This window comes from Ahaetulla prasina, chromosome 2 (genome assembly GCF_028640845.1).
Source record: "Ahaetulla prasina isolate Xishuangbanna chromosome 2, ASM2864084v1, whole genome shotgun sequence".
In the NCBI taxonomy this organism is placed as follows: domain Eukaryota; kingdom Metazoa; phylum Chordata; class Lepidosauria; order Squamata; family Colubridae; genus Ahaetulla; species Ahaetulla prasina.
The window spans coordinates 304,035,789-304,050,050 of record NC_080540.1 but is presented as its reverse complement, the minus strand read 5'-3'; the positions used below and the strand labels follow the sequence as shown (position 1 = coordinate 304,050,050).

The following is a 14,262-nucleotide window of genomic DNA, read 5'->3' as shown; positions in this document are numbered from 1 at the left end:
CCCGCTGTATTTAATTGTAATTAAATTGAAATGCACATTAAATGTATTTTTGCTCTGGCTCCACCCGCGTTCTGGAGCCCAGCCGCCGAGCCAAGGGCTGAGCCGGGCCGCCTCGGGCTAAGGGGGCAGCCCGCCCCCCGCGGGACACCGCGCTTCCACCACGCCGGCTGCGGCTGACAGCCCGGGGCCGCCTCGCTCGATGTGGGCGGCGGGTTCCGTTTCCAGCCCCAAATCCCCGGGAGGCGCCGCGGGGTTTGGAGTCCATTTAACTGGCTCCCTCGCAGCGGCTCTTCCACGCGGGGGAGGCAAGGCAGCCCCGGCTCCTCCGCAGGGGCCTCCCGCGGCCATCCGCCTCCCTGCCCCCCCCCCGAAGCGCCACCGGCCGGGGGGGGGCTCGTTTCCGGGATTCCTCCCCCCGCCCACTGCCCGCTCCTGGCGGGGAGGCTGTCCCCGTTTCCCGACAGCCTCTGCGGGGAGGCGGAGCCACCTCCTCCCCGGAAGGACGACGCCGGCCCGCTCGGCCCTTTCCGGAAGTGGCGCTGCCGCCGAGGCTCCGCCCATACTCAGGGGCGGGGCCTGCTCCCGGCGACGCGAGGGACGGAGGGAACGAGGCGCCTGCTGGGATCCGTAGTCCGAGGAGCGCCATGGCGGCCCCGGTGCTGCTGCTGCTGCTGCTGCTGGCGGGGGCGGAGGCGGAGGCGGGCGGCGGGCTGTACTCGCGGGAGGCCAACGAGGCCGCCGCCTCCCCCTCCGCCGAGTTCCGCCTGGTGCGCCTGAACCAGCTGTGGGAGAAGGCGCAGCGGGTGAGCGGCGGGCGTGAGCGAGCGGCGGGCGGGCGGGCGGGCGAGGCGGTGCGACGGACAGCTGGACTGACGGGGCGGCCGCCTCCCTCCCTCCCTCCGTCTGTCTGTCTCTCCCTGCGGGCAGGTGGGGCTCCCGGCGGTGCGCCTGGCCGAGCTACACAGCGACCTGCGGCTGCAGGAGAAGGACGAGCTGAGCTGGAAGAAGCTGAAGGCCGCCGGGCTGGACGAGGACGGGGAGCGGGAGGCCCGCCTCAGGCGCCGCCTGGAGGGTGAGTGACGAGCGGCGGCCCCCGGGACCCCCTCGCCCGCCGCCCCGCCGCCCGTTTTGCTCCTGGAGCCGTTTGCGGGGGGGGGAGGGGGAGAGCCGGCTGGAGCCCCGGGGGTGGTTCCCCTCCCCGCCCCTCCCCCCCCCGGAGGCCGCCGGGCTCTTTCTCCCTTTCGGGTCTCTCAGCCGCCTCCTGCCGAGGGGCCGCTTCTCGCGCAGCTCACCCGTCGCCCCGTTCACCTATTAACTGCGGCGGGGTTAATGGGTTAGCCGTTAACTCCGCGGATGTGCTGAGCGGCGGGCCTGCGTTGGGCGCCCGAGTCCCCCAGCCGGCGCTTCCAGGCCGGCTCCCTCCCGCTGAGGAGCTCCTGGCTTCGGCCGCCTCCCGGAGGCCGCTGCTTAAATTAAGCCCTTCTCTTCATGGTCGGGCTCTTGGCCCCCCGGGCGGGCCTGCTCCCCAAATGGGCCTTTGCCCCCCCCCCCACATATTTTCTATCAGTCGCCTTCTCAAGGCGCTGAATTTATTTTTTTATTTTATTTACATTTATATCCCGCCCTTCTCCGAAGACTCAGGGCGGCTTACAGTGTACAGTGAATGGGGAAGGTCCGTTGTGGGGCGGCTTCTTAAAGGTTCATGCCGCCCGTCTCCCCTCTAAGGTGACTCTGGGCCACTTAGGGATTATAAAAAGGGCAAGTAGATAAATAATTAAAACATTACAATATTCAAATTAAAAATTTTAAATTATATAAAATACCGAGATTAAGAGACAGCACAGGGATGAATAATTAGTTCTATTAGTGGTTTCCAATGTTTTGACAACAATTTAACTACAGGGTGTGTTATTTTTCATTATTAGTCATCTGGTGTTCAAGGTCAAAGAGGTAAGAAAATCAAGCCGTTATTCAGAAGTACCGTAAATACATGACAGCAAGAGGCTCTTTTCCCAGCAATAATTTGATTACCGGGTTTGTCTTTATTTACTTATAGTTCATATTTGTGGTTTTCTTTTGTGACAAGCTATTCTCTTTGTGTGTGATTGTCACAATCTCTTGGGCAGAGAGGACCACTGGTTTGAAAGAGGGGACAGTCTTTTCAGCTGTCCGAAAGAGGTTCTATGCCCATTTGCACTATTAAGATGACCCTGAGGGCACACACAAACCTCCAAGTGGCCTCAGCGACTCTCAGAAAGAGTGCCAATGACCAGGTGAATGCAAGGAATATTAATCCTTTCATTCCTCACAATTCAGTCAGAACTGAGGAAGCTTCTTGGATGAGAAGCGAAATGAATTCAAGGAAAAGCAAAGTCCAGTTGTCTCTCAAAAAAGCACCTTTGGGACAGCCATGACCTGGATGACTGACAATCTCCGTAGACATTTGTCACACTACCTGCTTTGTTAAATAACAACAGTTGGAAGGGACCTTGGAGGTCTTCTAGTCCAACCCCCTGCTCAAGTAGGAGACTGTATACAAGCGGTGACCAGCTGGTGGTCCGTGACAAAATTTTGATGGTCCGCAGAAAAATTATTTGCATTTTTTTATATTGCACTAAATCAGGGGTCCTCAATGAACACTTGTGTTACTACACAAGAGTCTCCCCCTTTGGGATCTTTTTGTGCAGGTCGGAGGGGAGCAGAAATTCCAATTTGGGGTCTACTTTAGCCTCCTGGTGCAGGGCTTTGAGCGAAGGCTGGGGGGCGAGCGGCATTGATGGCGAAGAGCTGGAGGGCCTTGTTCCAGTGGGACTGTATCATGGCCTGGAATTGGCTAACCATTTCAGCCCGCTGAGCCTCCTGGTGCCGGTACCTGGCCTTGCACTCCTGCAGGTCTTCCCTCTGCTTGGAAAGCCTATGCTCCTAGTCCTCAGTGCTTCTGCTGAGCCTCCTTCTTGGTCAGATCCAATTTGAACTGAGCTGTTTTGCCAACTCTTTCTCATGGTGGCTGCTTAGATCCAACAACTGCTTCCTGTTGGGGCCCTACAGAGCCCGGATGGGGAGGCGAGGAGTGGCTGGGAGGGGAGGGGTGAATTGAGGCCAGTGACATCAAGTTGGCTACGCCCACCCAGTCACATGACCACTTAGCCACGCCCACCCAGCTGCGCCCACCCATTAGGCAAATCATATTAGTGGTCCATGGGATTTAAAATTAAATCTGGTGGCTCAGGCTGCTAAGACAGTCTGTTATTATCACAGCTGCTTGCAATTACTGCAAGTTCAAGTCCCACCAGGCCCAAGGTTGACTCAGCCTTCCATCCTTTATAAGGTAGGTAAAATGAGGACCCAGATTGTTGGGGGCAATAAGTTGACTTTGTATATAATACACAAATGGATGAAGACTATTGCTAACATAGTGTAAGCCGCCCTGAGTCTTCGGAGAAGGGCGGGATATAAATGCAAATAAAAATAAAATTTAAAAAAAATTATGAATTTAGTAGTCCCTGAGAGCCGAATGGTTGGTGACTCCTGCGCTATACCATTCCAGACAAATGACTCTCCAGTCTCTTCTTAAAAACCTCCAATGTTGGAGCACCCACAACCTCTGAAGGCAAGCTGTTCCACTGATTAATTGTTGTCATTGTCTGGAAGTTTCTTCTTCGTGGCAGCCCTTTAGATATTGGAATACTGCTATCATGTCCCTAGTCCTTTGTTAGACTAGACATGCCCTATTCCTGCAACCATTCTTCATATGTTTTAGCTTCCAGCCATCTTTGTTGCTGTTTTCTGTGCTCTTTCCAGTGTGTGATGACCAAAAGTAGATGCACTATTCCAAGTGTGGCTTTACTAAGGCTTTATGAAGAGATACTAATACTAAACGTGATGTTGATTCTGTGCCTCTTGTTTATACAACCAAGGATTGTATTAGCTTTTTTGGCTGCTGCCGCACGTTGCTGACTCTTGTTTAAACAACCATCCCCTAGGACTCCAAGGTCCCTCTCCCAGTTTCTGTTTTTGAGCCAGGTTTTGCCTAATCTGTAATTGTACCTTTGCTTTTTTTCTGCTCAGGTGTAAAACTTTGCTTTTCTCTACATTAAATTTCATGTTGTTGGATGGGGCCCATTGTTCAAGTGTGTCAAGATCTTTTTGCATCCTGAGCTTGTCTTCTGGGGTGTTGGCTATTCCTGCCAGCTTAGTGTCATCTGCAAATGTGATGGGTTCCCCTTCCATACCCTCATCTAAGTCATTTATGAGGATTATGATGTATTAATTGCTAGAGATGTGATGTTCTTAAGAACATCACATCTTTTTTTAACTTATTATGCCCTGAAATTAAAATCGGGCGACCATGTGGATCATCCTCTGGGCAAAGTATGATGCCTCTGAGGCAGCTGCCTCCATTGCAGAACAACTCTTGTTATCAGGAATTTTTGTCCCAATGTTTAAGATTTAAAATCGTTCTTCCTTTCTTATCTTCTGAAGGAGCCTGAACACTTCTGCACGATGGTCCTTCTGATACCCAAAGGCAGCCCCACCCCTCCTTGTCTGCCCTCTTCTCTGCTCTAAATGCACAACTGGACTGAAACCAGCCTTTTCCTTTTCTTCCTTCCTGGCCCCTTTCCAGGTGGAACCTCTGTTTTGGGCACTTCAGTTTGCCAAAGTCTTTCCTTAAGCGTCCTGCCCAGAACTGACTTGGTTGTCTGCTGTGGCCTGACCAAAGCAGAAGGGAGGCTTCTCTCGCAAGGTCTTTGCATTCTGCTTATTTGGACACACCTGGGGTCACTTTGTGCATTGGCTGTTGGCTTCTACGTGGCTTTTGATCCCCAAGGCGCCCAGGCGTCCATTTTGCACATTGCTGCTCTGGATGAATTCCATTTATTTACGTCCATTCCCTTGATATTTTTTGCCCAAATCTGAGAGTTTGCATTTGTTCCCTAAATGTACCCAGCTGCATCTGTCCCATTTTTCCAGCTGGTTAAGACCGAAAGCCTCTCTTCAGTGTTGTCATGCCATCAGAGGAACTGCATTTTTTTCCAAAGCCTGAACTTGTTGATCATTAATTGTTGTCAGTCCTGCCACAGTTTAAACATTAGAAATGATCCTTGGCTCCAGTTGTTGAGAAAGGTATTTTTTAATAGAAGTCAAGTGTATTTGCAGTAAAGCATAGCCAGAACTAAGAATCGCCTGCCAAAATCCCCAGGTTCAACTTCTCCGTCCCATCACTGACCGCTGTGTCCAATCAAGTTGAAGCAGGATGTTTTCAGAACGGTCACTTCAAGTGTCGGTTGGTACGCAGCTGCCACCTTCTCTCAGCCGGCTGACCTTCAAGCAGCCTCTTGGGGAGAACCAGCAGTTACTTTTGCTTTCCCCCAAGCACTCTCCCTCCCATCCACTGAGTCCGCGGCAGACTCTCCCCCATGGTAGCGAGGTACAAGCAAGCCTGAGGTGGCAGCTGATAATTGTAGCAGTTAATATCTGACTAAAATATATTAAATGGTCCTGAATGTGCCCTTTTTTGTCAAAAATATGTTGCTTTGTTGAATCAGATTAAGGGTCAGTCCACTCTATGGTTGGGTGGGTGGAATTTCCCCCAAATGCAGAAATCACTGGATCCTCCCAACACCCCAAAGAGCCCGCTGGCTGCTCACTCCCAGTTTTACAAACCGTGAAAATAAATGTTAGTGATCTGTGCCAAAATCGCCACCTTGTTCTCCTTTGGTTTCCTCCAGTAATTATGACTAAATACGGCTTGAGTGGGAAGAAGGAGGGGCAGCAGTGGGAGACCAACCACATCAAGGAGGGCTTCAGGCAGGATGGCCTTGGTGACCCCCGGCTAGAGAAACTCTGGAACAAGGTCTGTGTGGAGTTGGGGGGGGGGATGGGGGGGAGAGCTTAGAGGGGGGCTTCCGGTTTTCATTGATTCAGAGTTTTGTTTACTGTTTCCAAGTTGGAATGTTAGAAAGTCATACTTGAGGGGACAAGATGCCCAGTTGCATTGCAGGGAGAAGGATTTCCCCCTCCAGATGGGTTCCCACCCATTTTGCACTCTATAACCCCTTTGGCTAGGATAGCGAGTCCTCCTTTCGTTTAGGGGCTCAAGGTGCTACAATGATGCTCTTCCCCCACCCCCAGTTTTGTGGTCTCCAAAGCCCCCTTTGGCAGAGATTGGCTGCCTATTCCCAGTCCTGGTGGTGCCTGCCATTCTCATCCCACAGGGACACTCCAGTCGCAGGGCTGAAGGGAGGAGCCGATCTTGCCTCCTTCCGCTCTGGGAGGCCCCCCTGGGCTGCTGGCCTTCCGTAGCAGCTCCTTCCCTTAGAATTGGGGGGCGGGAGTGATGCCCAGTAGCAAAATCTCTTTCCAGAGAATAGAATATCAAGAAGGTTAATTAATTAATCAACTTTAAATGGTTGCTCATCTCACCAAGGGTAATTTGGGCAGCACACAACAATCCAATACATCAGTGTATATGTGAAAATCATATAAATATATAAACGCAGTGTTAAAAATTCAATATTAAAGTATTAGTGTTAATATTTAATTTTAATATTAATTAAAGCTAAAATATTAAATGGTTAATGTTAGATTCCCCCAGAAAATGTATCTTCAATACCCTATTGAATAGTTTTTAGAAGCAATTTGTCCACTGAGCAGGAGAGAACATTTTTAAGCAGAGTGGGAGTGATCCTCCTGCTTTCCCTTGGATCTCTCTTCAAGGCCAAAAGCTCCGGGAAGTTCTCAGATGAGGAACTGGAGAAGTTGTGGAGGGAATTCCAGCACCACAAAGAGAAAGTCCACGAATACAACATCCTGCTGGAGACCATGAGCCGGACAGAAGGTACGGAGATGAGCCCTCGGGGAGGTTAAGAGCTGGGGGAGGGGCATCAAGGCCCCCTGAGCTGTGAGAGGCGCAAGGCTGGTTCAGGTAGTCCTTGTTTAGTTACAGTTGTGACTGGCAGTTCTGTCATTAAGTGAAGCAGTCTCTAAGCAGGAAGCCAGTGACTGGGGTTGCTTTCCAGTCTGACGAGAGGAATCCGTTTCTCCCCTTTGGCTTCCTGCCTGGTGGGAAGAAGACCCGTCACGACGGCAGGTGCCCAAGGCAGCCTCTGCTCTTTCCTGTCTGTCCCTGTCATCTTTGCTGAAGATCCAGGCCCCCTGCAGGGCCTTTCTCTGGCGAATTGCCAGGAGCTCCCCCACTTCTGGTTCTGAACAAGAGACCCCCGTGTTTTCTGCTCTACCTTCGTGAATCTTGATCCAGGCAGGGTTAGGGAGGCCTCCACCTTTGCTGTGAGACAGGTGGTCTGGGGCCTGGGTGGGCCTGGGGTTGGTGCCAGCTCCTCTCCTTGCAGATGGCCACAAAAACACGATCGACTGGCCGGCGGAGGAAGAGAGTGCAGCCAGGAAGGAGCTGCTGCATCGCAAACACTCAGAGCTCAAGGAGCAGCTGCACAGCATCAACCAGGGCTTTGAGCGCCTGCGCAAAGTTAGCCACCAGGGCTACGATTCTGCCAGCGGTAAGCGCTCCATCCCTCTCCAGGGTTCCCTTGGGGTAACCAGGCACTGGGGAGGGAGGGGGAGGCAACCAAGCAGGAGGCCCAGGGACGCCTCCCTCTTAGTTGACGTAAGGGCCAAATGTGGGACTCGCTGCCTGGAGGCTCTCGAAGAAAGCCCAGGTGGGTCTGCAGCTGCTCTGAGGGTGGAAGGAGCACCGGCTGTCCGGAGGTTTCAGGAAGGGGCCCAGCCCAAAGGAGCTCCCCCCCGGGTTAAGTGTCCTTGGGAGGACCTCTGATTGACCAGGAAAGACCAGGCAATCTCAGCCTTTCTTTCAGGCCGGTTCTAACCGCCGCTGCCTGGTGCCCACGGGCCTCCATGCCTTTTTTCTGCCTTCACAGACAGCCCTTACTTTTTTTGGCCGCCTCTTCCAAAATCCCGTTGAGAACGCATCTTGCGAAAGTCTTTCCAGACACGCACACAGATGATTGAGTCGCCTGATGTTGTGTTTAGCCCTGAAAATGTCCCTTTCTTTCCTCCTCCAGAATTCGAAGAGCCCCGTGTGATTGACTTGTGGGATTTGGCTCAGTCAACTAATTTCACAGAGAAAGAGCTTGAATCACTTCGGGTAGGCAGCCTGGATGCTTTATTGCCGCTGTTTGCTCTTGTGTGAGATGCCAGGCCCCTGACCTCTGCCCTTTGAAGGTGGCTGTTCTCCCCCGGGCCTGCGCTGCTTCTTGTGGCCGGAGACGCCAATGGTGCACCCCTTTCCTCAGACAAAGGACAGGTGTAGTTACCCCAAAGGCACCTGCCCTTTACTCTTCCCATGAGTCTTAAAAGCACCTGCGGACCTGTGGCTGACCCATAGAACGGAAAGGGGCTGTTGAATCCAGCCACCTGGTCAGTGTAGAGTCCCACTGGAGGTGTCCCCAACAGGTGGCTGTCCAGGATATGCCCTTGTCCAGTGAAAGTTCTGGAACTTGTAAGTTTGCACATTTGGAGTGATTTCAGCTGACTTGCTCATTCTTTGGCACAGCTAGCAATAGCAATAGCACTTAAGAGTTATATACCACTTCACAGTGCTTTACAGCCCTCTCTAAACAGTTTATATATTGCCCCCAACAATCTGGGTCCTCATTTTACCACCTTGGAAGGCTGAGTCAACCTTGAGCCTGGTGAGATTTGAACTGCCAAATTTCAGGCAGCTGGCAGTCAGCAGAAGTAGCCTGCAGTACTGCACTCTAATCACTGCGCCACTGTGGCTCAGGACCAGGAAGTCTTCCATAAGCAGAGTGGCTGCCTCACCATCCGCACTCTTTGAAAAGGGCTTCGGTGGTTGGCCTGTTTGAACCTGAGACAGTCTGTGGGGTGGTGTTGCTGTGCATGCGGAAGATGGCAAGTGCTGATGTGGCTTAGAGTGACTGGCTTTTTTTGGTGGCCGTATGACAAGTGCTCATTTGGACAAAGGCATATTTTGTATTCTAGGAAGAGCTGAAACATTTTGAAGCCAAAGTGGAAAAGCACTACCATTATCAGAAGCAGCTGGAGATCTCTCACCAGAAATTGAAGCATGTGGAAGGAACGGGGGACAAGGAGCACCTCAGCCGAAATAAGGAGAAATACGCCATGCTGGAAGAGAAGACGAAAGAGCTGGGGTACAAGGTGGGCAGCAGGGAGCCCTCTGCTCTGGCCTTCTGCCCCACCGGGGGTGGGGATGGGGGCAGAGAAGCTGCTAAATCCTCACCCATCTAACCTTGACTGCATCTCTTGCCTAAGAAAAAATCCCAAACCATAAAATTATTATAACTGAAATTAAGCGTTAAAATTGGTATCACGAAATGTATTAAAAGGAGAGAGAGCACCTGTGCTGGTCTGGGTGGGGTGGTCTAGGCCCCTCCGTCCTGGGCCAGAGCCCCTTTGGGGCTGCCCCAAGCCTGTGAAGCCCTCTCCCTCCACTGCCACATTGCAAGAGGTTTCGACCCTGACCTGGAAGTGCACGGGACAGGGACGTGGGAAACAACAAGAGTGAAACCATGGCAGCAAAACGGACATGGCCCTTGGGTGATCAGCTGAAGGGCCCTTGGCAGTTACTGAGTTTGTTGGGTCAGACCAAAAGCCTTCCTGTGGGGCGCTTCCCAGTTCCTGTCCTTCAGGTGTGCTTTTCCTCAGAGTACCTGTGGGGACCTCCGGGGTGTGTGTGTGGGAAATCAGAATTATGTCCAGAAATGCAGAGTGGCCCGGGGAGCACCTAAGCAGAACACACTGAAGCAGAACAGCCGCAGCCGCTGGTGCCAAAGCTCAGCAAGATCCTTTTGGACTTGAACCAGGGCTGAAGCTGAGAAGGAGGCTGTTTCATGGAGCCAATCCACATCCTGCCGTGAAGACAGTCAGTCAAATACAGTCGTTTGGAGAAGATAAATATGCCTTTTTGTGTGGGGGGGGTCTTGACAGAAGCCGACTTTTTCCTCAGCCAAAGGGAGCCCTTGTGGGAATAGGTTGCCTCCCACAGGTGCCTCAGCAGCCAGGAAGCAGTGCAGCTCCTTGGCTCCCTTTCGGCATCGCTTGCTGGGCCTTCTCATCTGGTAGAAAGGCGGGGGAGAGGGAAGGCCGCCTGGCCCCTCGGCCTGCCTGACGGAGCAGGGGCTGTGGTTTTCACGGAGCAGTTTTAGTTTCTGGAAAGGTGGCTGGTCTGGTGAGCTCCAAGCCATGTTCGGGGGCTGCTCTTGGGCTGGGTGGGAGATTCCCGGGTCAGGCTGGCAGCTGGTAGTGCCCTCTCCTTCCGAGGACTTGCTGTCTCTTTCGAATGGCAGCCAAATTTGTGGCAATCGTGCCCTGATGTTTGGGATTTATAAGGTAAAAGGTGCCCATGAGACAAGAGGTGGGCTTTAATGAAAAATCTATATGTTTTTTCCCTTCATTTATAAATTTATATCCCGTGGTTTTAAAACCCTGAAGCAGAAGTGTTACATATTTTTTAAAAAATGAAACTGCAAAGTGGTTTGGAATTGGAAGATGTAAACTGAATAAATTAAGTAAAATTGTGACTCAAATGTCTAAAATCTATTTAGGATGAATAAAATCTGTTTTGTCCTTCCAGGTCAAGAAACACTTGCAAGATTTGTCCAGCAGAATTTCTAGAGGCCTCCAGCACAACGAACTCTGAAGCTTCCTTTGCACGCTGCTCATAATTCAGTCCGGAAATGTAGATATTACCTGGCCTTCTGCCGCAGATCTTCACTGACAGTTTGGGGTTTTTTTCCTGATAAAGTCTTAAGTCCCAATCCCACCCGGGAGATACTTCTTCATAGCAGCCCTGGATGCTTGTTAGGTGGGCTTAAGAGCTCTGTCAAGCGGAAGCTTCCGAATGTAAAACCCCCTTGGAGAGAAAAGTTCCCTGATGATTGCTGGAAAGCGCTCACGCGGCAGGCCCGGTGTTCTGGTTCCAGGGCCGCCTCCACCCCCTCTGGAAACAGAAATGCGGCCCTGTTAGGAAATCTCTGCTGTGCTGCCATGTGCCTGAGCCGGAAGCCTCAGCCCATGAACTTGTTCCTTCAGCTGCCAACGTGACTTTCCGACGTCCGTTGCTTGCTTTAAGGCCGAAAGGGGAAGTGGCCTCCGCTTAGTTTCTCACGGCTGAGCAGAAGGGTGGGGTCCCTGGGGCAGCCCCCAGCAAAGGGAAGCAGCCGGTCACCTGCTTGGGCAGTTTGGGACCAAGGGGGTTGTAAGCAGGAGGGACTCCGTGCTGGGGGGGGGGCGCCATGGAATTGACAGAAAGCTTTTAAAGATTCGAACAGCATCACCATGATTTCGGTTGACTTGTGGTCGAGGGTCTAAAACTAAGATCGGATGAGGAAATGCTTGTGATTGTTGCATAAATGTACTTTTGCCTCACCCTGCACTGTTTTTGCGTTGATTTCTGATATTGGGAGGCTGTGGTGGGGATGGGACAGGACAGGATGTGGGGGGGGGGGAGAAGATTGGGCAGGTTGGATGGTAGAAGGTATGTTGGGTCCCTGTTTTCTGTCATTCTCTTGGTCTGTATGGTGGTGCTGGGAGGTTATTCTCGAGTAATTCCTTCCAGCAGGGTCTCCTAAAAGGTCATCTAGATGTTGGTGGTCTGGGCACCTTCGTGCATCTGCAGAATTGCCGGGAGAAGCAGCGAAGAGGAAGGGAAGTGCAAGGGGTGAGCCAAGGCCATTCACGGGCTAAGAGGCTCCAAAGACTGGCTGTTTCGACCAAAGTGTAGCCCCGAGGGCCTGGCTGGTCCTTGGTCAGATATGGCCCCTTCCTGTCAGCTAGAGGAGGTCAGGAAGCGGCTGCAGTGGCCTGAGCACAAGCCCCCTTCCCTACTGATACTTCTTGAAGACCGCTTGGCCCAGGCCACAGCTGGGGAGCTTCAGGCTGATCCCAAATCTTGCCATACCTGCTTTTTTTAAACCCCTTCCTTCCGCTGGAGGCTCCTCCTGGACACTTTCAAAGTCGTTTTTTATTTCTATCAAAATTTCCCTAAGTTTTTTTCTCCGTTGCTTCTTTTGATCTTAAACTTTCCTTGTTCTCTCCTTTACTGGAATCTTTGCAACTGTATACAACTCGATAAACATTGCACAATCATTCCATTTTTTTGCAACATCTCCTTAGTTTATATGCATTTTTGTTTATTGGCAGCCTCTTCCTCATCCCGCTTTTTTTTTTCATGCTTTTTCTCCCTCCCCCCCCCCCCCCGTGCAGCCATAACCTCCCTCCCTTTCCCAGCAGCTTCTGCCGCCTCTCCATCTTCTGCCTGCCTGCCTGCCCATTTTTCAGACAGGATTCATCCTGTGTCTTCCTACAGGCGCTGCCTCCACCTCAGCTTTTCCCCTTCCATCTCCGGCATTTCCAGGATCCTAAACCTTTGACACAGCCAAAAAACGGTCAGTTCCAGGGTCGGCATCTCAACCACAAACAACAAAGGCAACCATGCTTCCTGATTTCTCGTCATTCCTTTCCCAGGCGCACACATGAGTAGACATCCTTGCAGCACAGACTCAAAACGGACATTTTTCCTGAAGAGGCAAAGGCTCTCCTGGCTTGACTTTTTGTCTCTTTAACCCAGGTTGGCACTCCCTCCCTCCCTCCCTCAGGATGGTGCCTGGGACTCCTTTCTGGTTCTTCAGTTATCACCCACCCACCTCCCTTTCTCCCCACCCCCCACTGATGGCTCCCAAGGGCAAGAAACTGCTCTCTCCTGCCTCCAGCTGATAACTTCTCTGGGCTCCCATCACAGGAGGTTTTTAAGGAAAGGCAGCCACTTGTCTGGAATTGTATAGGGCAGGGGGTTTATTTATTTATTTATTTATTTATTATACTTTTATACTGCACCATCTCCCGTAGGACTCAGGGCGGTTCACAGGCATATTAAAAGACAATATAATAAATAAGCATTAAAAACCCAATTAAAACTAAATATTATCATAGCCAAATCACTAAAAACGGTAAAAAACGGTTAAAAACCCCATTAAAATTTAGCTAAAACATTTTATTCTTAGGCTAGTCCAGCGCGCTGAAATAATAAAGTCTTCAGTTCACGTCTGAAGGTCCGGAGGTCGGGGAGTTGTAATCCCGGAGGAAGCTCGTTCCACAGGGCTGGTGCCGCCACAGAGAAGGCCCTCCCCTTGGGGGTCGCCAACCTACATTGTTTGGTCGACGGCACCCTGAGGAGGCCCACTCTGTGGGAGCGCACGGGTCGTTGGGAGGCAATCGGCGGCAGAAGGCGGTCTCGAAGGTATCCTGGTCCTAAGCCATGGAGCGCTCTAAAGATGGTAACCAAAACCTTGAATTGCACCCGAAAGGCTACCGGTAGCCAGTGTAGACCGCGCAGGATGGGTGTTATATGGGAGCAATGTGGTGCTCCCTCTATCACCCGTGCGGCCGCATTCTGGACTGACTGGAGCCTCCGGGTGCTCTTCAAGGGGAGCCCCATGTAGAGAGCATTGCAATAGTCCAGGCGGGAAGTAACGAGGGCGTGAGTGACCGTGCGTGAGGCGTCCCGGTCAAGGAAGGGGCGCAACTGGCGAATCAGGTGAACCTGATAAAATGCTTCCCTGGTGACGGCTGTCAAGTGATCCTCCAAGGACAGCCGATCGTCCAGGAGAACGCCTAAGTTGCGCACTCCCTCCCTGGGGGTCAGTACTTCCTCCCCCACAGTCAGCGATGGTGTAAGCTGACTGTACCGGGACGCCGGCACCCACAGCCACTCTGTCTTGGAAGGGTTGAGTCGGAGCCTGTTCCTCCCCATCCAGACCCGCACGGCCTCAAGACACCGGCCCATCACCTCAGCGGCTTCATTGGGGTGGTTCGGGGTGGAAATGTACAGCTGAGTATCATCAGCGTACAGATGATAATCCACCCCGAAACCACGGATAACCTCACCCAGCGGCTTCATATAGATGTTGAACAGGAGAGGCGAGAGAACAGACCCCTGAGGCACCCCACAAGTGAGGCGCCTTGGGGTCGACCTCTGCCCCCCTGCCAACACCGTCTGCGAACGGTCAGAGAGATAGGAGGAGAACCACCGATAAACGGCGCCTCCCACCCCCAATCCCTCCAACCGTCGCAGCAGGATACCATGGTCGATGGTATCAAAAGCCGCCGAGAGATCTAATAGAACCAGGACAGAGGAACAACCCCTGTCCCGGGCTCTCCAGAGGTCATCCACCAATGCGACCAAAGCCGTCTCGGTGCTGTATCCGGGTCTGAAACCGGACTGGAACGGGTCCAGATAGACAGACTAGA

The 14,262-nt window shown here is 52.3% G+C and overlaps 1 protein-coding gene across 1 annotated transcript; it reads left to right on the top strand.

Annotated features, from left to right (window-relative positions):
* Positions 1-275: 275 nt before the first annotated feature.
* On the top strand, positions 276-11,382 carry LRPAP1 (LDL receptor related protein associated protein 1). The gene is made up of 8 exons (XM_058172502.1): positions 276-803; positions 928-1,072; positions 5,730-5,854; positions 6,718-6,838; positions 7,350-7,514; positions 8,037-8,119; positions 8,977-9,153; positions 10,589-11,382. The coding sequence occupies exons 1-8, from the start codon at positions 645-647 to the stop codon at positions 10,652-10,654; spliced, it is 1,041 nt and encodes a 346-aa protein (XP_058028485.1). The 5' UTR covers positions 276-644; the 3' UTR covers positions 10,655-11,382.
* The last annotated feature ends 2,880 nt before the right edge of the window (positions 11,383-14,262 follow it).

What these genes read in the sequence shown, in the direction of transcription:
- LRPAP1 (XM_058172502.1), top strand. Translation starts at nt 645, where the DNA reads ATGGCGGCCCCGGTGCTGCTGCTGCTGCTGCTGCTGGCGGGGGCGGAG. An exon ending in GGGCTACGATTCTGCCAGCG is followed by an intron (nt 7,515 to 8,036) that starts GTAAGCGCTCCA and finishes TTCCTCCTCCAG; the next exon opens with AATTCGAAGAGCCCCGTGTG. An exon ending in CGAAAGAGCTGGGGTACAAG is followed by an intron (nt 9,154 to 10,588) that starts GTGGGCAGCAGG and finishes TTGTCCTTCCAG; the next exon opens with GTCAAGAAACACTTGCAAGA.